Source organism: Hemicordylus capensis, chromosome 4, assembly GCF_027244095.1.
Source record: "Hemicordylus capensis ecotype Gifberg chromosome 4, rHemCap1.1.pri, whole genome shotgun sequence".
Taxonomy (NCBI): Eukaryota; Metazoa; Chordata; class Lepidosauria; order Squamata; family Cordylidae; genus Hemicordylus; species Hemicordylus capensis.
In genome coordinates, this window is record NC_069660.1 from 124,848,397 (window position 1) to 124,873,374 (window position 24,978).

A 24,978-nucleotide genomic window follows, 5' to 3' on the forward strand; every position below is an offset into this window, starting at 1 on the left:
TAGAACAGAAGCTTCCATGCCCAAACATCTGTAGAAACTAAACTATAGCATGCTTTAAGCAGAAAGCAAGGTTTACAGTGCAGTGTTGGAACCCAAAATGCATGTGTAACCCAATATGTATTAAAGCACACATTTTGAGAAGAGACACATGGATGATAACCTACAAGTTAAAAGGTTGCTTCCCCATGAAAACTGTATGCCTTAGGTGGAGTGAATCCTTTTGTTTACCTGTATGCTTTGTTTTTTTACATATACTTGTTGTTTTTAGGAAACAAACAGACCAGTGCTTTGAAAAATGAAAATGCTGCACAAAGGTATATCTCCTCCTCTTACACCGTAAAATCTATTTGATTTAACTATCTTTCTGGAGCTCATGAAGTTTGTTTATTATAGATACTTCAGTAGTCTTCTGAATAGAAAGATCTGTTAGCAAAGGAGTAAAGTTGTGTCTTAAACTTATTTGACCAGGAACCCTCACGTTTATTCTGGCCTTAATAGCCTGCCAAAATTTGTCCTTGCCACAACCCAATTGTCCTCCAACCTTTGATGGAGAGGTGGGGTACTGTCTGGTGCCCAGCTCTGTGCTGGGCAGTAGGGAGAAGGCTCACCCTTGTCACGCTGAACTTCACAAACCCTCTTCTCACAAATGACAGAAGAACTTAACTGCCCCCTCTACATGTTGGGGCAGTGAGAAATGGGTTTCTGTTTACTTACAATGGCACACAGGATGTACACACAGAATGTACTTGCAGTGGTATACTTTTTGCCATATGGAAAAGAGGTCTCCCTTAATACATGCACAGAAGATGGAATTTCAGAAGATACAATTTTTCTTTATCCTTCATGACAAGCTGCTCCTGCTGAAATTCCTCTTTTCAATATAGTAGCCATTTATATGCATAGACAGAGGTGGCCAACTCGAGACTCTCCAGCTGTTGTTGAAATACAGCTTCCACCACCAATTTCTTGTGATGGAGATTATGGTAGTTGTAGTCCAGCAACAGTTGAAGAGCTCCAGTTTGGCCATCCCTGGCATAAAGCCTTCCATGTGATGATTGCGAACTAGACTGAACAGGTATCCCAAGCACGTAGAGTATCTGTGTGTATGCCTTTGTATGTGTGTAGAAACCTGCTTTTCACATTATTGTATAGAAGCATTAATGCTTCCCACATTAATGTCAGGGGTTGGGACAGCCAGTGCAAGGAGGTCAGGGCTGGGAACAGCTGGTGCAATCTCCCTCCCCTTCAATGCGTAGTACAGTCATCCCTTGCCAACCGCGAGGGTTCCTTTCTGGGGAAACCTCATGGTTGGTGAATTTGCAGTTGGAGAACGATTGAAATAAATGGCAAACAGGGGGTTAGGGGAATTTTGGTCGTGAAAGGACCGCAAAATACAGTGGAAAATGGCAGCGGGCGGGGGGGGGGAGAGAATCCCTCTAAGTCACCAGGAGTAAGAGGATTGAAAGGGACCTCCAAAAATGATCCGCTGGCCCCTGAAAATCACCAAAAAAACCCACCCCCAATTGCAAAAAACATTTCTCCAAACCACAGATACTCAGGTTGCGGTTGGCGAAACCTGCCACAATTTCCCAGTCATGGAAACTCAAAAACAGCGATTGGGAAGCCTGCGGTTGGCAAGGAATGTAAAGCATTCATGAGAAGAACCTTGGAGAGCAATAAGAAATGTTGCTACATTCTGAGAGTCTCTGAAGTCAACATCGTGTCAGGGAGAATACCTGCCCTTCTTGGGGTGCAGGAGAAGAATGGGAACCCTCCCCTATGTTGCTCTAAGCACTCACCAGACAGAAAGATGAGTTTGCCACTAGTGAACTGGCTATAGTTTTAATGTAAAGTGGGATATATTAAAGTGAAATATGCTGATGAAATGATTGATAAACCAAACTTTTTCAGGCATGTGTTTCTGTAACAACTTGAATTGCCAGAGTGTTGTCCATATAGCTAATTTTTTCTCCTCTTGTAGGAAAGCAGCCCTTGAAGCTGCTATTACTAAGAAGATTGAGTATGAGAGAAGAGCCTTGCATATTGTTGAACGCTTATTGGAAGATGATATTACAGAAGAATTCCTTGTGGATTGTGTATGTCCTCCTTTTGCAAATGTTGTATTAATTTTTCATTTTTATTCCTGGAAAAAATCTGAAGATTTTGCTAGCTTTCTGTTGTGCATCATATGGATCATGGTCCTGATTCAGAAAAAGTTAGTTATGCTGAAGTCTAATTAAAACCAAAGGGACAAATCAGTTGTGACTCACCTAAGTTCTTGTCCTTTTAGTGGGACCTTATGGACAGTCCATAAAGTCATGCCATATGTATCAAAACATGAGGGGTTAGCAAAGTTATAACAGAGGAAGGGTTGGGTTTTGGTTATAATGGGACATAGTGTGACAAGATTGTGGGTGATGGTATAAAGGCCCTAAAAAGTGTGACACATTTTTGGGGAGGTTCATAAGCACTAAGCACAACCAGCTCTTTTCAGATATCTTTCTAGTCTTGATCTGGGAAGAGATGGTTATGCTTATGAACCACTGCGGGGTTCATAATGAATGACAGCGGGGAGACATGATAGAGGTCTGTAAAATCATGCATGGAGTGTAGAAAGTGGATAGAGAGAAATTCTTCTCCATCTCACAAAACACTAGAACCAGGGGTCATCCCATGAAATTGATTGCCAGGAAATTTAGGACCAGCAAACAGAAGTATTTGTTCACATAATGCATAATCAACTTGTGGAATTCTCTGCCACAAGATGTGGTGACAGCCAACAACCTGGGTGGCTTTAAGAGGGGCTTGGATAACTTCATGGAGGAGAGGTCTGTCAACAGCTACTAATTAGAGTGCTGTAGGCCACCTAAAGCCTCAGAGGCGGGGTGCCTCTGAATACCAGTTGCAAGGGAATAACAGCAGGAGAGCGGGCACGCCCTCAACTCCTGTCTGTGGCTTCCAGTGGCATCTAGTGGGCCACTATGTGAAACAGGATGCTGGACTAGATGGGCCTTGGGCCTGATCCAGCAGGGCTGTTCTTATGTTCACTTTGAAAGTTTTTCACATTTTTTTAATCTTGGGAAAAATTGTAAATTTGTATAGAAATTGAACAAACTTTAGAAGGTGGCAGTGGGGAGATAGGGTTGTTGTTGTTTTTAATGCAATTCTAAACAGTTTAATCACTTAATTGTCTTCACCCACATCCCTTTATATTGAAAAGTGAAGGATCTTTCAGCCTTCTTGGTGTGCATAGTCAAAAATGCAAGGTTGAAAGGCTTCCCAGACATATCTTCTCAACCAAAATTTTAATCCAGTTTTCAGATTCCATATATATTCTTTATTGTCAAATTTTAAACTTGTTAGTTCTATAAACGTGGCCAAGTTCTGTTTTGTTGCATCCAGACTTCGTAGAGCTTGTATTAGCAATCTGAATATTTTGTAAATTATAATTGTATTACTTTAAATGTTAAGCTGGTCTAAGGACCGTAATGACTGCCCAATGTTAAACACCTTTACCTGAAGCGGGGGGAAACCCCACAGATCTTGGTGGAACTAACTTCCAGTATAACATCTGTGATTACATATTCACTTTTTTAAATGTTTGTTTGTTCTTTAAATTTTCTCAGTAAAGCAAATATGTTTATCACTTGCTTATGTAATCACAAATATAAACATGGAAAATGATGACAGTTTTGTAATTTAATGTTATATAAAATATTTTAAATTGTCTCTACATTGTCCATTTTTGCCAGAGAAAATAATATTTTGTTTTCATTAGAAATGCTTTACAAAGATTTTACAAGATATTCACTCTCCCTCTTTCATCATTCGCTTCTCATTGGGTTTTTTTAACTGTTTAACTCACTTTGTTTTCTTAATCTCTTTTTCTCTTGTCTACACTTTAAGTATTTCATGTACTACTAAGGTTTGAGAGGGTTTTCTTTTTTTAAAAAAAATTAAATCTCTTTCTTTCCCCCTTCCTGATTTCAGGGAAAACTTATAACACAGTCTCATTATAAGGATGCTGTAGAAGAACGATTTATCATCAAGTTGTGTGGCTACCCCATATGTCAAAATAAGCTACAAAATGTAAGAGAGTTTATGTTGTTTGTTTCTCTTTTTCTGTCATTTATCACTCAAAACCTATTTCTTCTAGGGAATTGTCCCAATCCTACCTTTTGTTTCTTTCCTCTAACTCTCTTGGTAATACTTCACTGATGCATGGTAAGGAATCCTTGTATAATTCTCAAAATGCATTATGAGTGAAATGCATTCATACCCTCCATTTGGGCAGGTTCATTATTTCTCAGGTATCTTCCATTACTACAAATGCACAAATCAATAATTGTGTGACTTCTACAAGCCTTCTATGAATTGAAATAGTTTAAATAAGAGAGAGGACCTTTTTGCGGTATTATTGATTTGGCAGTACTCTTACTGCCCAGTTCCACCTCCTATTTTATTTCATCTTTCCACCAGAATCTTTTATTGTTGCTCTCTGTCCTTTGTTGTTGGGTGAAGTCCTTGTGAATATAAGGTGCAGTCCAGTTGCAGTTAAGTACTTTCAATTGATTTCACATGGGGCGTTAAGAGTGTTCTTAAGGATAATGCTACAGTTCAGCTAAGCAATGTCTAATATGAAGGATTATTTCAGAGAAACGGTCTGGAATAGGTGGCATTAACCGATTGGTCAAAATGTGTTTGTTTTGTCTTAAGGTACCAAGGCAATCATACAGAATTTCAACTAAAACAAACAAAGTTTATGATATTACTGAAAGAAAGGTAAGCTCCAAAGCGATTTCTAAAAGTTGGTGTCATTGATAAGAAATCAGTTTAAGATTTGAAAGAGCTCTGTGGCTGAAATCCTGTCCATATGTGAGGCCCTATAGCCTGTGTTGCTCTTTCCGGCTGTCACTGACTACTGCAGCTCTACGTTTCCCTGCCAGTCTGCAAATGGACCCCTCCTCTCCGTGCCCCAGCAGCTCAGAACCACTTCACACAACCAACATTTAATACAATAAAGTCAAATCATGTTGATATATTCAGCAAATCCTGGTTTGTTGAGCAGAGCTTGTAAACGTTATGATACAAAGTCAGGTTGGAATTTGCCATGAACAGGAGGATCTTCTACAATAAGTTGAGCCAAGTCCCATTCCATGTTTTCAGCTTCTCCATGCAGCCTTTTGCTGAAACGCCTGAATTTCTCAGGTTGCTGATTGATTGATTGTGTGCCGTCAAGTTGGTGTCGACTCTTAGCGACCACATAGATAGATTCTCTCCAGGATGATTGTCTTCAGCTTGGCCTTTAAGGTCTCTCAGTGGTGCATCCATTGCTGTTGTAATTGAGTCCGTCCACCTTGCTGCTGGTCGTCCTCTTCTTCTCTTTCCTTCAACTTTTCCCAACATTATGGACTTCTAAAGGGAGCTGGATCTTCGCATAATGTGTCCGAAGTATGATAGTTTGAGCCTGGTCATTTGTGCTTCGAGTGAAAATTCTGGATTGATCATTTGTTCTATGATCCATTTGTTTGTTTTCCGGGCTGTCCATGGTATCTTCAAAAGTCTTCTCCAGCCCCAAAGTTCAAAAGCATCAATCTTGCTTCTTCAAAGTCCAGCTTTCGCATCCATAGAGTGTCATGGGGAAAACCATTGTCTCAACGATTCTAATCTTTGTAGGTGTAGTCTTCACCAGGTTGCTGAAGTCTTCACCAAATGTGAAATTCTCCATTTGCATGATGCAGTCAGAAGCATGCAGAATACATGCAATGCTGACTGTGGCCAAGGTCCAGGTCCTGCATGCCCTTCTGAAATGGTAATATCTTCATATTGCAACAATACCATCTCATTTTCATGTTGGGGAGAGATCTGTCTTTAATAAAATTTACAGAATTTACTACAGCAGAGAGGAGATCCTTCCAACCCTTTGTAACAATTTTGCAGTATCCAAGTGAGGTTTCTAATACAATCATCAGGGAAACTGAGATGGTACATTCTCTATACGAGGAGCACATATGAACTAGCTAAGTTGCCATGTAGGGAAAAGCCAGTATTTCCTATTCTTATTCATGGTAATTTCCTAAGTTCAGTAACTGTCCTGTAAAACTTTGTGAACCTGTGCTTAATGCAATGTTTGATTCTTTATCCTAATGAATTTATTAATTTTTCGAGCTTACGTTTATAGCAGTGTAAGAAAAGAACTCTTTTAATTAGAGTTCTTGTTTGTTTGTTTGTTTTGCAGTGTTTTTGCAGCGACTTTTGTTACAGAGCATCAAAGTACTTTGAAGCTCAAATTTCCAAAAGTCCGGTATGGTTGCAAGAAGAGGAAAGGTAATTTAGATAACAAATAATAATTTAATAATACAAGTGGTTCTTCAAGCTCTGTTGAATGCATTCACCCACTCAGTATCAATGCCCAGCATGCTTAAGTTAAGGCAGTAGACTTGCTTAAGCCTACTTCAAAACTGCCTGAATGGTAAAGCCTCCATCCCTCGACAAGGAGCATATTTCAGAATGCATCCCTCAGTATAGGATGTTGTTTTTTCCTGGATATTTTAACAGCTGTTTGATCCTTCTGGTTGCTTTGAATCAGCAGAAGCTGTGCTATTGAGTTTGGCAGAAGAACTATGCTTGAAATTCTGTTTTGCTGCAGTGAGATACAGGATGGAAATACGGTAGCAAGTCTGAAGCTGAAATGGTAGTAAAGTTTGACTGGGTTATTTTGTTCCTCCTGACATAGTGTTGAGCCACTGTGGCTCCCACTTAAGATGGTGCTGTGCAAATGGAATGATGGTTCCCTGCTAATTGCAGGTAACAATCAGGAGTTGGCTTTGGCAACATGCAGCCTTTGTTTTATTTTTTAAAATCACAGTTAAACTGTTAATTGGTGCTTTTATTAACTACAATTAAAGCTGACGAAAGAGTGTATCTGAAACACATATCTGAAACAAACTGCAGATTCAGATCCTGATTTAAGGGAAGTGCTCATCAGCTTTAACCATGATCAACACAGTGCCACAGAATTGCCTCTTCTAAATGACTTTTTACAGCCCATTATTTAGATTAGCTGTAAGCTGTATCGGGAAGCTGTTGTGTGCAAGTCTCCAATCCAGATATTACACTACATGTGGATTCACGTTTCTCACAAGGGTATTGTAATGACACTATTTAAATTAAGTACTCAAGAAGAAAACTTCTATACAAATAGTAATGTATTAATATAGCTTCTAGTACAGCATACAAACATAGACAAAGCTTAAGACATCAAAACATAGCATCGATTACAAATGGCATTTCATGAAGGATAGTTTCAAGGAGCATAACTGTAAAGTAATAAAATAGTTAGTGAGGATGCCCGAAGGCAACCTGAATCTGGATTAGAATCTCCTGTTTCTTATCCTAAATTTATCATGACTACAAAATCATAAGTTAGCAAAAACATGTCAGCATTCCACATCTCTCTTAATAGGAAAATAGTGGTCAAGTACAATTCATTTATACAAATTTCAAATATATGAATACTTCTTCTTTGATCTATTGTTACTCTTACTAAAATTTATAACTAACCTCTTTCATTTAAATTCATACTTCTTGTACTAATCCTTATGTTTGATAAGCAAGAGCAAACTTAGGTAGAATGGATTAATTTTACAAAATCTGCAAACATCCTGAAACACGAACATAAAGTTTCAGTGAAGAAATTAAAGGTTAAAAGATCATCGTCTCTGGGCCTAACTGAATCCAAATGAAATAATGAAAAACAGGGTGATTTTATTTCTACTTTCCATGACAATAGGTACTGATGAACTGATTAGCTCTGGTTAAAGAGGGAAAGGGAAAGGAGCGAAGAGGCTATGTACACATGTCCCTGGACTGGTTTCCAGTTTGTTAATGGTGGTTAGCAGGGAGCCAGTATTATGTCTACACCTTCCTGATTTGATCTCATCCTTTTGGGCAGAGTCACAAGCCTTTTTATCCGAAAGGCTAGATTATCTTGCCTAATCGTATTACAGCAGCTGTTCTAATTTCAGCAGTAATGCTAAAGTGGGACTCTTAATGCAAGTTTTGAAAAACTGCCCTTGTAAAACAGACTCTTAGAAGAGGCACTTCTATATTGCAAGCTAGAAAAGAAGACTGTTGTCTGTTTCTTGTGCTGCAGTCGATGTGTTTGATGGGGATAGAAAAACTGTAACTTGCAACTAACCAAGTTGCCACTGGTTGTCACTGTTTCACAAGGCATGTCCCTGTTATCCCTCGAAAAGAAGGTCATGAAGAATTGGTAAACATTATTCAAAGCTTGATGCAGCACATGCAGATATCTCTTCTAAAATAAGAAATAATTATCTTGTCCTAATTATAAATGTAATTGGAACTTGAATAATGAATTTTTAATTTGAATTTTCAAACCAGAAAAGTAGAATGACTTCATTTTGACTGTGTAAAATTGTTCTGAGATAATTGCAGACTGCAGAAATACATTATGTATAATAATGCTCATAAACAGCCTTGCTCTAAAGAGTCCAGAGCAGTGCGTTTGGTCCCATTTTTATCCTCACAACAAACCTGTGAGTTAGCTTCGACTGAGAGAGGGCAGCTAACCCAAGGTCACTTAGTAAGTTTTGTGGCTGAACAGAATGTTAGCCAGTGTTTTCCTGATCTAAGTCCACCATTCTAGCCATGACACCACACTGGCTCTTAATGCAAGCATTGGGGAGAGACTTTCTGTTTCTTTATGTAACCATGATAAGAAGATTGCAAATAATTATCCAGGATTACAGATGTACTACTTAATGTATTTATGCATCAGTCGAATATTCGTCATCCTCATATTCGTATTTGAGCACCCAGCAAAACTTTGTTCATGACATCATGTGAGGGCTCAAGATGTTTTGGTACCTTAGGCCAAAAATCCAAATGGCACCTCCCCAACCAGTAATATAATAAACTAAATAATTAATAGTTTGCTGCCCATTTAATTGTGCTCTAAAACTTTCTGCTTGAGGTGGGCAACTGCTCCTAAGGATGTGCACGGAACTGCATATGAGCGGTTCGACTCCGGCGGGGGTGCCACTTTAAGGGAGGGAGCGGGTGCATTTACCCCTCCCGCCGCTTTCGCCCCGCCGGCACTCCTTCCCAGTAAAAACCTTCAAGGCGGCAGCATACCTCCCTGCCGCCCCTTCCCCCTCCTTGGCCAGAAGTGGCCAGAAGTACCAGTTGCATGTGCGCCCATCGCGTGTGCGACGGTACTTCTGGCTAAAAGTAATCTTTTAGAGAGAACAGTCTTGCCTCTTGTGTGTGCATGCTCAGAGACTCTGGAGTTGCTGCTCTCCACGAGCTGACTGCTTGGTTGAGCTACTTAAAAGGGAAACTTCCCTAAAAGCAGGGGAATCAAGCCCAGTTCCTGCCCTGCAAGGACAGTGAGTGAGTGAAACTACCTAAACTCCAGTGGAGTTTACATGGTGTTAGCAGTGGGATTTAGAGGGCACTGCCAGCACTACTTGTGGGCAATACCGTTTCAAGTGTCCCATCTCCCCACAAGTGAAACAACAACAAATATTTATATACCGCTTTTTAACAAAAGTGTCCCAAGCGGTTTACATGGAAAAATAAATAAATAAGATGGATCCCTGTCCCCAAAGGGCTCACAATCTAAAATGAAACATAAGATAGACACCAGCAACAGTCACTGGAGGGGTACTGTGCTGGGGGTGGATAGGGCCAGTTGCTCTCCCCCTGCTAAGTAAAGAGAATCACCACGTTTAAAAGGTGCCTCTTTGCCTAGTTAGCTTTCAGAGTACTCAGTTTGGAATCCCACAGCGCTGCCAACCATATAAAGGGGACCCCACCGGAGTTTAGGTAGTTTCACTCACTCACCCCTGCTCCAGTGCTGGTTGATTCAGCCCAGACTGAATTCAGCCCAGACTGAGTTCTCTCTGGAAGCAGAGGGTGGTGACAGCGACTACCAGACCCCACTGGAGCAGGGGTGAGTGAGTGAAACTACCTAAACTCCGGTGAGGTCTCCTTTACAAACTCAGTTCCAGAAAAACAGTAACTATTGAAAGAACCGTTTGAAGTAAAATGCATTGTGATACTACTGTGAGTGAAACATGGAATTCTGAAGAGTTGGGCAGAAAACCAAAATCTTCTTCATTGTTCTAATAAAGTTAATGATTTAAAAATATTTGGCAGTATTTGATACCGCTCAACCATATGCTTTATTAGAAACTATTTACATATTGTCTGAATTATGATGATGGTTCTGTTAAGCTGTAAATCTTATATCTTTTGTAGATGCACATAAACAGCTGAGGAATATGTATAAATATAGCTGATCTCCATTATACTGTATAAAGAACTATGCAGTATTGTAATACTGAACAAAATAGCGACTAATAATAAAAAAAACATTTTTGACAATATTTGGCTGCTCACTTGACTAGCCTTTTTGACTCTAATCAAATGCTCAACCCTATTGTAGTACTGGATGAAAAAGTTTATTTTTCAAAATATATCAATTCTCAAGTCATGACTTAAAATCAATTTTGTTTCTAAACAAATCCTTTCTTTTGTATTTTTCAAGGCCAGCAAACATTCAATTACTAAGGGAAGGGGAAAGGTACGTTAGAATCAGTTATTTCATTTGTGTGTCCACAATCTGGTTGAAATAAGTCTTTGATTTCCTGTTCAGTTCTATCATACAAGCACAGTTATTGTAGCCCCCACAAAGATCTGTTTGCCTTGATTAGTTTGTATGTTTTTCCTTCCTTTTGTGATAGTGAAAAGTATGTTTGATCTGTATGATTTACAGCTGCCCCTAGTTCTGCACTGTAATTGAACCTGTTGAAATATGACACACACACATTGTGTTTGTTCTTGAGTCTGGTGCTTCAGCTTTTGTATATGACTTCCTTTGTCAGTTAAATTGGATCAATTATATGTGCTGAAAGCTTGCTTACATCTTCAGTAACACATTAAATAAACAAGTTCACTGGTTTTGTATTTATTAAAAAGCTTTGGCTAGATCTGCAATCTGTGGCGTTTTGTTTTAATGGCTGGGGTTTTTTGTTTGTTTGTTTTGGGTCCCTAGAGGTGTCTTTTGTATGCACCTAGACTAGAAAACAATTGCTCAGTTCTCTCTGTTTTTACCTAAATATTTCGCAGGGAAAACTCTTTATTGTGCTTCTGGTGATAGAAAATAATAAGATTGGTTTCAAAATACCCCCCTCCCATTTACAAATTCAGCAGTTTATTAATTTGATCTTTCTCAGACTTCTAATAGAGGAGCTAACACTTCACTGTGGGGCTGCTGTCTCAGGGTGGAACCCTTGTTGAGGGTCTGGCAGCCTGGTGAGGCCCACTACTGACATGTACCCAGTCCCACCCCCCACCCCCAGGATTGGGTCCAGCCAGCCACTGGCAGCTACTGACTTGAGTGAGCCCCCCCACCACTGCTTATCTCGGCAGGTGGCTGGGTGTTGTATCATATAACACTTCTCTCTCTCTCATGTTAAAAACTGAGGGGATGAGTGGCCTCACTGCCACATTGCCTCATCGTCACCTGCTTAATCTTTAAAAGGAGAGAGGGAGGGAAAGAGAAAATGGGAAACCATGCAGGGTGGTGGATGGGCAGCCAGTCCCTTCCCCTGGTGGCAGACGCAGGCAAGAGCTCTGCTATACCCAGCCAAGGAGGGGAACCAGTGAGTGGCTCTTGTACAGCTGCCATTTGAACACTGCCAGGCAGCTGCACTAGCACATACCTCTGCCTGCCACCGACGGGTATAGCAGCACTCTTGTCTGCACCTGCTGAGATAATGGGGTGGGGCACATGGGCTACTGAGGTGGTGGGGGCTTGCAGGAGGCCACTCCTGTCAAGACCCTCCGTAGCAAACCTGGATCAAGCCCTGCTTCACTCCCAAGCCAAAAAGGCCTTGGCCTGGAGCCTGCCCCCTCTGTTTCTGGGTGGCTTACTGAGCAGGGTCTGCCCCCTGATTAGAAGGAGGGAAGTCCATTCTGAAGGTGGGTGGTTCTGCTACATCAGGCCTGCTCAACTTTGGCCCCCTAGCTGTTTTTGGACTACAACTCCCATAATCCCTAGCCATAGCAGCCAATAGCCGGGAATTATGGGAGTTGTAGGCCAACATCTGCAGGAGGGCCGAAGTTGAGCAGGCCTGTGCTACATCCACATTGGGAGTGACTGAATCCTGCAGAGATGCAAGTGGAAGCTGATTCCAAACTGATTGGAAGGAGGCAATAGCAGAGCAGCAAATCCTACAGAGATTCAGTTGATGTTCTCTGCTGTGAGTGGGTACTTTGCACTCTTAGAAGTCTTTATTTCCTGTTGGCATACAAAATTACAGATTTAAATAGGAAATTACTGTAATGCACCTTGAGCCTTTGAGTGGAATATATTGTAAATATTCACACTGTTATGAGATTTTATATTTAAGAGCAACTAAGCAGCTAAAAGCCGCACTAAACTCTCTAACTTTGGTCAACTTGGTCCTAGTCTTTGAAAGGATGTAATGAAATTGTAAATTAGCATTCTTACGCTAAGCTATAATTGTGGGAAACTGGCAAAGTGGCTGCCACATTGTTTGCTACTAGATAAGCAGGCATGGTGTGGCCTCCTGTTGCCAGTGCAAGTTTGTTGCTGGGTTAGATATGCCTGGATGAACATCTGCCCCCTACTTTCTGCTTCCTGGGCATGTTCCATGCTACCACGTAGTCTCTGCCCTCCCCTCTCCCTTCCCCTAGCTTGCCAGTACAAGAGGCCTATACATAATAAACATGATCTGTACACCACCTAGAGATTTCTATATTGGGCAGTATAGAAATTCAGTAAATAAATAAATGATATGGAAAGGGTGGGTAAGGACAGGGATGCCATTTCACATGCTATTCTAGCTTGCTTGAGTGAAATGCTGGCTTCTGGTAATTTTACTTACAACTGATGCTTTATCCGTTACCATAAAAGTTCCATTTATGTGTGTGGCTGACTGCCATTATTTTCTATTAACAGTGGCTGCTCTGGCAAAGAAGTAAAACTGATTGATGAAGCAATTAAAGTTTCAGATGTTGAAAACCCTATCCCAGCAGCAATCCAGCATGATTCTGGCACAGAGAGTGAGAGCAGCAGTGATACTGAACAAGAGTTTGTTTCCTCTATTCTACAAGAGACCCTATCATGTGCACAGAAGCTTGCACAGCCGGTGCCTAGAAAGAGCATCCTCAAAAAGAAGTATGTAGAGAGAGCACAACCCAAGCCTAGCAGTACAGAGGATCCAGTCATTGATGCAGCAGAGCAACTAACTAAGTGCAAATTAGATGCCCAAGAGGAGAAACATATTCTGGGTAACTCTCAAACAAAAAAACCGAACACTTTCCCAAACACTCTTATTCCTAAAACTGTGCAAACCTCAGAAGACTGTGGGGATAACTTTAGTGGCTCTCAAGTGGTTTTCCTGGGTGTGAGCAAGAAGGGAGCAGAACAGTTTAAAGGGTTGCTTGCTAAATCAAAACAGCCTCTCAAACATAGGCTCAAAGGTCCAGTTGACCCTCTTGCTACCAAAAGTAACTTGCTAGAAGAGCTCAGGCAAACATTTACTGAATGGAGGACTGAGGAGACATTGAAATTTCTCTGCAGCTCCAACTTTACAGCCACTTGTACACCACAGCAAACCTCACTGGCCAATTGTGAGGAAGAAGAACTTGATGAGGATGATTTTGATAGTGGTGACGATGACGTTAACAAATCTGCTTCTGAAAAAGATGCTCAGAATAGTTTGGACCAGTCTTTGCCTTTCAGGGACTCGGGAACAGCAACAAAACCTTTACCCAGCTATGAAAAATTAAAAGAAGAGACTTCACAGCTGGGATTAAGGGTAAAGGAATTTTATGAAGCAAAGTTCACCTTAGCTGAAGAAGATGTGATGACCGATTTGGGAACGGAGCAGGACCATGGCAACGATAAAGTAAGTGTCTTGAAAATAAAGGGATTCCTTTCCCCCACAAAGCCAATATTTATTTATTTATTTATTATTTATTTGTTCGATTTTTAGACCGCCTTTACAAAATAGCTCAGGGCGGTTGTTGTTGTTGTTTTCATAGTACAGTGGGGCAGTTTGTCATCCCCAGTAATGCTGAGCATAAATGTGGGGTGGAGAGGCCAGAGAAAATAAACCCCAGAGAGTTTCTTAGGGTACTCCTGAACCAGTATGCTAAGATCTCCTCCTGCATATCACCTGGAATATCCCCCCCAAGTGGATGCTGCTTGCTTGCAAATTCTCCTACTGGAAGAGAAGTGCTTTCGGAAGTGCCGTGAAGGCAATCAGCGGCAACTGATGTGGGTGCCGCTGGGGGGGTGGGGGTGGCGGAAGGGCACCTTTAACTGTAAATTACTAGGTGCTTCCCTCTCCTCCCACTGCATTTGAAAGCGTTTTTGAGCAGCGGCACACTGCCCAGCACCTGCTGCGGTGGAGGATTGGCTCCGCCACTCCGGTGGCCACCGCACCTGTGGAGCTGATCCTCTGCCGCAGCGGGTCCTGGGTGGCGCGGCACTGCTCCAAACAGTTTTCAGATGCGGCGGGAAGAGAGGGAAGCACCTAGTAATTTACAGTTAAAGGTGTGCCCCACCAGCCGCCGCTGAAGGCAATGTAAGTCTGCATTGGGGGAGCAGCTATCAAAAGCCCAATCTGAGCACCTATATAGCATCTTGGAAACTCCGAAACAAGTGGTAGTTCTAACACCTTTTAGAAAGAGATATAAACGAGCCATGGTAGGATACACTGGCAACCACACCATTTTTATGGGTTAGGTTTGGTTTGGTTTTCCCCTTGGTGCTCTTCTGTGCATCCTCAACGGTGAATAGGAGTCTCTTCCCTAAAACTTACAGAATAGAGGCTTTACTTGTTTATTCAAAAATAGTCTCTTCATTGTATTCTGGAATAATAAAATACAAGTTAATGTAGAACTGTTGCCTCTGTAAGCAACAACTTTTTAAAAAAATATAAAGACTGGGAAATAAAAATCAGTATTGTATTTTAATATTACCACCATGTATCTTGATGTATGGAGTATGGATTGTGGTGTGTGCTTTTCCTTTTCCAACTTCTGTTTAGTCACACTTTTGAGTAAGTTTTACCTTGGAGGTGTACAAGTCAGGGATTCTGGGGCATCTTTGTAAGAACATGCAAGGTGCAGGAATGGTCAGAAGTGCACAGACAAAACTACAAGTATAGAAATCGAATGAATGAATGAAGTAAATGAGGTGATGGTTAGTAAGAATTGCTGAATAGATACATGTATAATCAGATGTTTAAAATGCATATATGGAAAATAAGCTCTAATGGTGGATGCAGAGTGAAAGGGCAATCGTTGAAATTAGGAAGATGGCAAAAAAAATTGCCCCAGTGGGGAGGTCAATGTTAATTTTGCAAAAGCAGAACTCTTCTTGAGACAGCTGTAGTGTCGATTGTGCAAACAACTTGCTGCTTTTTTCTAATATACATCATACAGATGAGGAGGTGCTAACATGTACATAACTATTTGGTTCAAGCCATCCATAGCAGCAGCAGCTATTGTTGGTTCATGAAGGATCTCATATTTTGTGGTTCCCCCCACTCTCTTTTTGCAGCTAAACTTTGTTACATTTTTACAGTAATATAAAATCTTCTGCATTCATTCTAGTCCAATGCATTTAGAATCTACTGGTGTTGCTTGTACTTCTTCTGCTCTACATAGAATAAACTTTAGCATATTTTAATTACCTCTGATTTGTTTTGACTGATGTTCCTGCTCTTGCATAGGATGACCAACAGTGGGCTCCTGGCTTCCCTCTTGTAGATTCTAATGCCCAACAGCAGATTCGAAAGCGGATTGTACTTGAAAAGCTTCAAAAAGTGTGAGTATATGTTGGCTTCTGCTAGGCGTGTATTTTCAGTCCAACTGAATACCCAGATGTAGTTGGCACAGAAGGGATTGTGCCCTTGAGATGTGTGAGGCAATGTCTCTTTGTACTCTGTGTGGTCAGAGGCACATTGCTTCCATCCAAAGCATGGGGCAGCAAGCTTGCCATCAGGCCCAGTTTGCCTCCATGGAGAGAGACCAGCCCACCCTTGGAAGAGCAAGGGATTCCCTTCCGCTCTCCTGTACATTCCAGTCTCTCTGATGGAAGATTGACCCTTCCTTTTCCCATGGGAGAGCAGAATGCATGACCAGAGACCAGCATGTAGCCCATTAAACTGGCAGGATCTTTGCTAGTTTGAATGTAATTGACAGTGTAACTTTCTTCTTTGAATCATGTACAAAAATTGCCTACTCTGTGTGGGTCAGTTCATAAGAATGAGTGAGCTGCGTGTTGGTCACATATTTTGAACAGCATCATATAGAGTATGCTTGAAATTCTGTACCAACAAGCCAGATTTTCCCAGGATCAGCCAGACTTGCTACCTGGCTTTGGTTCTAGGTCCACCAAGTTCCAGTTGGCTACTGGAACACACAGAAACACAATTGCACTTGTACCCAGTGTATTTGCATGAGCTTGCATCTAGTTTATGCTAGAAGAGTACTCACATATTAAGCTCTGTGTGTGTGTGTGTGTGTGTACACACACACACAACCTGAAGATAACACTACATATATCTGTGAAGTCTCCTGTAGGCCACAGAAGTTTATTCTGCAGTACTTTAGTTAGTCTTTAAGGTGCTTTGTGTGGCCAAAGAATTTGTGAAAAATGGTCTAAATTTGCTTCATTTTCCCCCTCTGTGGTCTAAATAAGAAGGGTTATTATGGAACAATCTGGTTTAATGGAACGTTATGATCTTAACTAAAGCCCAGTGAAACTAGAGCTAAAGGGAGCTGATCTGGATGAACAGTGGGCCAGACTCTTACTTTGAAGAGAACAATGTTTAAATTGTTTTGCTTTCTTTACAGGTTGCCTGCTGTTTTGGGCCCTCTTCAGATTCCTCTTGCTGATGTTTTAAGTGATCTTAAAAATCTTGTTAAAACATTCAGGTAAGTACAAAAGACTCTCAGGGACTTTGATGAATTAATGCCAACAGGCGATGCTTTCTAAGAAATGGCAGGCTAGGCAGCTCTTGGCTCATCTACCATTGTGATAACATGGGTGAATTTAGGATCCTAGAGTTGGTAGTACACCTGTGGGTCATCTTTTCCTCTCTTAAGGCTAGATGCCTTAAGCAAAATCTGGCCAGTATGTAGTTGCATACATATTTATTTCGTCTAGTACATAGATGTAAAATCTGTAGTAACATTGTACAGCATGAATTCTGGGTTTGTAATACAGAATCTGGAGTCTTATTCAGAATTTTATAAATCTGTTCTTCTTCCCAGTTTCAGTGACTTAAAAATTGGGTTGGATTCCATGTTTCCTGGATCAGATGTGAGTTCCATGCAGTATGTTTTCCTATTGACAGTACAAGTCCTTGCCAACACATTGCAAAAACCCACATTTTGTAGAGCACTGGCTGACTGACAAAGCAGGTGGGTTTGTGAAGTCTACAGGGAAGTCTGCAGTCATGCTGTTGTGCAGTAGCGCCAATTCTTCTGAATGCTGCCTGTGCTCTGGAAGCTGTGCTCTGGAAGCAGGAAGAGTGGAAACATGTTGCTGAGGGTCACTGATAGGTTCCCACCTCTACGGAACGCTTCCAAAGTGTGGGCAGTGCTCAGAAATATTGGTGCTCCTGTGCAATCGAATGAGCACAAGAGGGCTGAGGGAGTTGTGCGAGGGCTCCTGTTGTGTTCCTGCAGACACTAATATCGCCTGCACTTCACTCGATCATCAGCCAGTGTAAGTACTAGGGAGTAAGCCCTAGTGAAATCAGTGGGGCTTACTACTGAGTAGACGTGCACAGGATTGGGCAGCACATGTGTGCAAAGTGAGATTTATATGTTCTGACTACAGTGTTTCTGGATTTTAGAGTTCAGGGCTTTTTTAGTGCAAACATCTAGATTTCCTGTTACGAATTATGGTAAAGTTGCCCAGAATGTATGTATTAAAAATAAAGACCACTGGAAATGGACAAAACATTCTTGAAAAACAGTTGTGCCTGAGCTACTGTTTTATTACACATTGGCACAAAGCCTCCTAGAATATTCTGGTAGATGGGTAATAAAAAGATTACAATAAAAGAAATATCTATTCATTTTGTATGAAGGAAGTAATTTTTGTTGGCAAATAGACCTCAAAAGACCTGAGAGAGATTTCTGTCAGTGTCTGTAGCCTGACAAAGACATACCTGTAAGGGGCTCAGGAAGGAATTTGTGGACTCCTTGCTTACAAATTTGCCCCTTTCTTTAATTTCTGGAGCTAACACTATGCAATGGTTAGTAGTGCCACAGTCTGCAAACCCACTTCTAACCATGGTTGCAAAGAGCAAGCTGTCACCCAGTTGGCGAACCCTCTTCCCTCAGGGACACTTATTTCCCGCCCACCTCCCTTGTTTGATTGTAGCTGTGCCTCTGCTTTTTTCATCATTTAGGTCCTCAAGCTGCCTTAGCATGTTTTAACAAAGTTGTTTTCAATTTCATTTTGTCTGCTGGAAGATGCTTCAGACTAAGAATCTGAGAAAGGACCTTTCCAGGAGACAAAACACACGATTATATATGGGAGTTGATCTTTAATAAATAAAAAACCCCTGTAAAAGAGCATGTGGTGAACTGAGCGGCAACCATTTTCAGCTCCATTGGTTTTTAAAGGAACACTTGCAGTTCATCCTCCTCTGCACACCATTTTATTCAATCACCACTGCTGGGAAATACACTATAGAGTTCTCTGGAGACATTTTAGAACAGTTATAGTTTCTCCTAAGCAAAGTCCCCCAGTGCCTGTAAGCTTTTGTTACGAAAACTGAGATGTCAAATAATCTCCAGAGTCATCAGGGGCATTTTGCTGAAAAGCAAAGTGGGCGGCTGGAGATGACATAAGAATGCAGGTTAAATGAAGGAGTTGGTGATTTATTTTTTATTTTTTGTGTTCAATATTTTTTTTCAAGTTTGTGCATTTTTGCCTGCCTAGCCAAGCAAGGGAAAGCAAATAGGCTTTTGTTTGCAACTTAATGTTGCCAGTGGACTGCTGAGGTGAGGTGGTAATCCAGCCGTAGCCATCTCCGCTTTCCAGATTGCTGATGTTCAGTTCACCACAAGCTTTTCACTTTTAAAACACACACCCCTAAATTCCTCTATGCAATGATTGTATGTTTTGCCTATTAGGAAAGGACTTTTCTCAAAAACCTACTCTGAAACAAAAATAACAACATGTTGAGGCTGTTCTCTCAAGCAGCCAAGATTAAGGCGCTTGGCTGCCTGTAAGAACCACCAGGAGGCAGGCGCATCCTGGCAGCACCTCGGCAGCAAACCCACCTATGGAGCCCACCATGTTTCCCTGATTATGTGCCAGCACTGACAAGCACTTGTATGGTGTATTGTGGGATCTCTTGGGGCTGGGACCCGTCATCCCGGCCTCCGGAGCTCAGCGCTACAGGCGCGCAGCGCTGCTCATCTGGGAGCGCGTTTCACACTCCCAACAGAAGCACTCGGTCATCTGGGGGGAAAGTAAGTTTACCAAGCCTTCCCATCCACCCATGGCCCCGCCCGCTCAGTCATTGAATGACCTCATTCTGTGTGTCGTAGTTTGTTATAAATAGGAAGGTAGCTGGCAAGATTTTAGTATTGCAGGAGATGGTATTCCATTCACTTTGAACTGACTGGGCTAATATGTTTTTAACTGTGAATCAGAATTTAGAGCCATCGATGATTTGCTGTGACACCTTTTAATGAGTGTATTGTGGATAAAATCCTTCAGATTCAAGCTGAACTGGAGTCCACGGTTATTGCAGAGTCTATAATGGAAGTGTCCAGCAACTCCTCTTGTATGATTAGGTTGGATCAGTTTCAGTTTGTGACTCCCAAGGATGTGGACAAGCTGCTTGGAGAAGTTCATCTTAACACCTCTTGACCCTTGTACTACATGGCTTATACAGTCTAGCAGGGAATGTTTGGGAGAGTGTCTTGTTAGTATCATCAATGCCTCTCTGAGGGGAGGGCAGGATGCCTCTTTGTTTCAAGGAGGCAATTGTTAGACCACTTTTGAAGAAACCTGCATTGGATCCTTAAGAGCTAGGCAGTTATAGGCTGGGCAAGGTTATTGAGAAGAATGGTGGCTTCTCAACTCCAGTCAGACTTGGAAGAAGCAGATTATCTGGATCCATTTCAAATCCGTTTTCGGGCCGGCTATGGGGTGGAGACTGCCTTGTCGGCCTGAGGGATGATCTCCAATTAGGAATTGACTGGGGGAGTGTGACGTAAAACAGAATGTGACCCTATTGGTCCTCTTGGATCTCTTGGCGGCTTTCAATAACATCAACCATGGTATCATTCTGGACCGCCTGAGGGGTGGAAGGCACTGCTTTGCAGTGGTTAAGCTCCCACCTCTTGAGTAGGTTCCAGATGGTGTCGCTTGGAGATTGTTGCACTTCAAAGCAAGAGCTATTGTATGGAGTTCCACAGGGCTCCATTCTGTCTCCAGTGCTTTTTAACATCTACATGAAACTGCTGGGAGAGATCATCAGAAGATTTGGTGCTGGGTGATCTGGCTGATAACACCCAGATCTATTTCTCCATATCAACTTTGTCAGGATATGGCTTAACCTCTCTAAATGTTGGTTGGAATCAGTAATGGGCTGGATGAGGTAGAACAAAGAGAAGTTGAATCCAAACAAGACAGAGGTACTTTTTGTGGGAGGCTGGAACTTAGGGAGAGGTTTAGAACTACCTGTTCTGGATGGAGATACATTCCCCCTGAAAATTCAGGTATGTAGCTTGGGAGTACTTCTGGACCCAAACCTCTCCCTGATTTCTCAGGTTGAGGCAATGGCCAGGAATACTTCTTATCAAATTTGGCTTATAGAGCCAATTCGGCTGCTTAACTTTGGCCCTCCAGCTGTTACTGGAGTACAACTTCCATTATCCATTGGCTGATATGTCAGCTATGTCCATTTTTAAGACGAACGACCTTAAAACAGTGGTGCATATGCTGGTTACATCCAGGCTTGACTACTGCAATGCACTCTACAATGGGCTGCCTTTGTACATAGTTCAGAAACGAAAACTGGTGCAGAATGCGGCAGTCAGGATGGTCTCTAGAGCGACCCATAGAGATCACATTACTTCTGTTTTAAAAGAACTACACTGGCTGCCAATTAGTTTCTGGGCAAAATACAAAGTGCTGGTTATTACATATAATGCCCTTGGGCCCAAAGACGCAAGTTTTGGGCAGTGTAAAAATATGTTAAATAAAATATTTAAGAGAGCACCTTCTTCTTCATGAACCACCACCTATTAAGATCATTGGGGGAGATCCAGTTGCAGTTGCCACCGGCTCACTTGGTGGTGACCCCAAACTGGGCCTTCCCTGAGGTAACCCTGAGGCTTTGGAACACACTCTCAGATCAAATCAGAATGTCCCCCTCTCAGGTTGTTTTTAAACAACTTTTGAAAACACACCTGTTTTATCAGACTTTTAGTTTGAGGTTTTAAAGTTTTTATTTGTGGTAATTTTAATCTGTTCATATGATTTTTAGGTTTTGGTTTGATTGTGTTGTAATTACCCCTGAGATTTTTCTATAAGGCAGTATATAAATGTGACAAATATAATAAATAAATAAATAAATAAATACAAATGATGAGAGATAACTTTACCAAATTGACTGACTGACAAATGATGAGAAACTATATTAAAAATGCTTAAGGGTCAACAACTAATGTCCTATGAGTCAAATGTAGTTCTCCAGATGCCAGCCCTCTCCCTCCCCTCTGCTCTTCCTGCGGACTGAGGGAGAGGAGGTCTACTCTAGGATGCTTCCTGAGCCATTTCACAAAGTATGGGCAGATATGGGGGACAGAGGATGAGTGAGTCTGAAGAGTAAGGATGACAGAGACTGGATTTCAAACCTCCTCCTTCTACAACTACTGTAGTGCTACACAACATTGGCCCTCCAGCAGTTGTTGGACTATAACGCTCATCACCACCAGCTACAGTGACCAATAGTCAGGAATGATGAGAGTTGTAGTCCAACATATGCAGGAGTTGTGCAGCCCTAACCGACACACACTTCAATAGCCCACCAGCACAACTAGCTGCTACCTATATTCCGCTTCTTGGTTAGACAAATGCTGAGCCTAAATTTGTGAAATTTGAAGCTGGTACTGAAATTTGGACTTCAGGAACAGACTTTTCTGGTAAGGTGTTGCAACACTCTGGTCACTCGGTGTCAAGAAGGGGAGAACAGTCTGTCAGATTGCAGAACCAGGTTTATGGCTGCCCAAAACTGGGGACCTAAAATATAATTCGGTCTAAGCTGTGCCAAGGTTTGTTGAGGACATGAGTGTTTTCTGGCCCTTACTGAAGTGAAAATAACTTTTAAAAGTGATACAGCTGGCCCTCGTAATTCATGGAGGTTCCATTCTCAGCTATAGGTGCAAATACAGAAACAAAGGGTAACGAAACATTACCGCTATGGGAATCCAGGGGTTAGGTTCCTTAAGCTAAAAAGAGGTCCAAAAAGCAGAAATAAAGCACAGTACCTTGTTCTCCAGCAAGGCCCCCCCCCACCCACAAATCCTCCAAATTTTTGTGAATTTTTGCAAAGGTTCTCGGGGGGGGGGATGATGATAATCATTTTGAACAAAGCCACAAAATAGCTCCATGCTACAAAATGGCGACCAGAAATGATATCGGAAGTCATTTCTGGCCAACCAGGAGCCGTGGATAGGCAAATTTTGCCTATTAATAAAATGCAAATATAGAAATTGGGTCTCTAAGCCAACCGTAGATCCGCGATCTGTGAAACCGTGGATAATGAGGGCCATCTTTCTTAAATAAGATACGTTTTTCATATTTTCCCATAGTTTGGTGTCAGCACTTTCAATGAATGTGAAGGACCAAAACCGTAACAATGTTTTAAATACATACTTTTTTCATAAGAGGGCTAGTACTGTGCCACATCCTTTGTATGTGCCACATACTTTGAAATGATGAGCTTGGCAAACCTTTCATAGAAATTTTGTATTGGTATAAAAACAAAAAAATCAAGGAGAGCATTATCAGGTGTATTCACTACTCTCACCCCTTGGGGTAGGACAGCCTTGTGCAGAGCGGACATTTTCTTTACTGTACAGGTGTGGAGGAACCCAAGAAACATCACAATTGCACCAAGAGCCCGATCCCATCCTTGAGCTTGACTTGACTGGGCATAGGGGAGGTCAGGAGGCAACTGCAATAATAATCTCTTCTAGTACAAGAGAACCTCATTGCTCACAGAACCGCTATTTGCTATTTTAACTAATTGGTTAAAACCCAAGTATCCTAGAGGTTCCTAGAGGGCTGGAAGTGACTGTGGAGGTCACTTCCAGCCACCATTTTGTCTTGAGGAAGCCAGGAAGAGACAGGAGGAGCCATTTTGTTGCTAATTTTGGCGGGGGGGACACGACAAAACTTTTTTCTGTGGTTTGGGGGGGCATTCCATTCTTGGGGGGGCATTCCTGGGCACATGGTGGACCTGCAGAGCATACCACAGTAAGTTCTGGCCCATTTGGGGGTCTTTAAATTTTTCCCCTCCACCCTAGAACCTAACCCTTCTTTCCCTATAGACTTAATACCCCATTACTTGCAGTTCCATTACTTGCAGTAGAAAGTGAGGAATGGAAACCACTGCAAGTAACGAGGTTCTCCTGTACTGTCTTTTCAACTGAGAGCTGGTGAAGGAAGCTTAGAGGGAAGGGTGAAGTGTGCCTCCAGTTTTGGTTTGGAGCCAGGGGGATCTTTGTCTCCTACATACCAAAAGGTTGAGAAGAGTTAGAATTTCAGACTCAAAGTTTGTCAGTTTGGATCATATGAGCAAATATTTATTTTTATTTCTCAGTCTCTGGCTGCTTTGATAAGATAATTAGCACGTCTGTCCTAGGGAGGCATATTCTTACATAGCAGGCTGTTGAGGAACTGACTGTGAGGAACCTTGAAAACAAGTGACAATGTAGCTCTCACACACTTCTAATGCTTTTTATTCTTTGTTGTATTACATTTCTATTCCTCTAAAAAGCTCATGGCAGTAGACAGTGAGGTCATTCACACAATCAAAAACTATTCTACCTGGGTTTGGGAGCTGTGTGTGCTCCCAGTTCTTGGTTGTGTGGAAGGTAAGCAAGGTAAGAGGAAAACCTGGGTAGAAGTGGTTGTGTAGAAGCAAGGTAGGAGGAAAAGCTACCCAGGTTTTCCTCTTACCTTGCTTCCACATAACTGAAATTTAGGAGTACACACAGCTCCTAAACCCGAGTGGAGCACAGTTTTTGGTTGTGGGAATGACCTCAGTGTTTCTTCCCCACAACTCCTACTTTATCTTCACAACAACCCTGTGAGATAGCAACTAACCCAAGGTCACTAGTGGCTGAGCAGGATTTGAACCTGGATGTTCCCACTCCTAGTCCAGCCACTATACCACTGGCTCTTAATAAAGAGAGGTGGTCTAGTATCCCTGGACCTTCAACATGAAAACAGCTAATTGTTTATATAGGATTCCTACCTTCAGTTGAAATAATCCTCTTGTCTTTATTTCTTGTCTTTCTACTTTCTTTACATCATCTAATTCTCCAAATTGTACAAACCAAAGCGCTGTCCCTTCAAAACAGTCTCCATTTCCATCCTGATCGCAACTTAGAGATGTTAATGATACAAGCAATTGGCTGTTAGTTTTGCCCTTTCAAAACTTGTGCTGTTTTCTTCTCTGGTCACACATCAGGAGAGGAGAGCTGGTCTTGTGGTAGCAAGCATGACTTGTCCCCTTAGCTAAGCAGGGTCTACCCTGGTTGCATATGAATGGGAGACTAGAAGTGTGAGCACTGTAAGATATTCCCCTCAGGGAATGGAGCTGCTTTGGGAAGAGCAGAAGGTTTCGAGTTCCCTCCCTGGCT

General features: G+C 41.8%; 1 protein-coding gene across 4 annotated transcripts in view; it reads left to right on the forward strand.

Moving 5' to 3' along the window:
• Positions 1–24,978, forward strand: part of RPAP2 (RNA polymerase II associated protein 2) — a 71,919-nt gene that overhangs the window by 5,440 nt on the left and 41,501 nt on the right. For all 4 annotated transcript variants that reach the window (XM_053243618.1, XM_053243617.1, XM_053243616.1 and 1 more), the window contains 9 exons: positions 269–314; positions 1,982–2,096; positions 3,991–4,089; positions 4,717–4,782; positions 6,239–6,327; positions 10,577–10,612; positions 13,016–13,967; positions 15,801–15,895; positions 16,927–17,007. In XM_053243618.1, the coding sequence (XP_053099593.1) occupies positions 269–314; positions 1,982–2,096; positions 3,991–4,089; positions 4,717–4,782; positions 6,239–6,327; positions 10,577–10,612; positions 13,016–13,967; positions 15,801–15,895; positions 16,927–17,007 (1,579 nt within the window). The remainder of the gene's footprint in view (positions 1–268; positions 315–1,981; positions 2,097–3,990; positions 4,090–4,716; positions 4,783–6,238; positions 6,328–10,576; positions 10,613–13,015; positions 13,968–15,800; positions 15,896–16,926; positions 17,008–24,978) is intronic.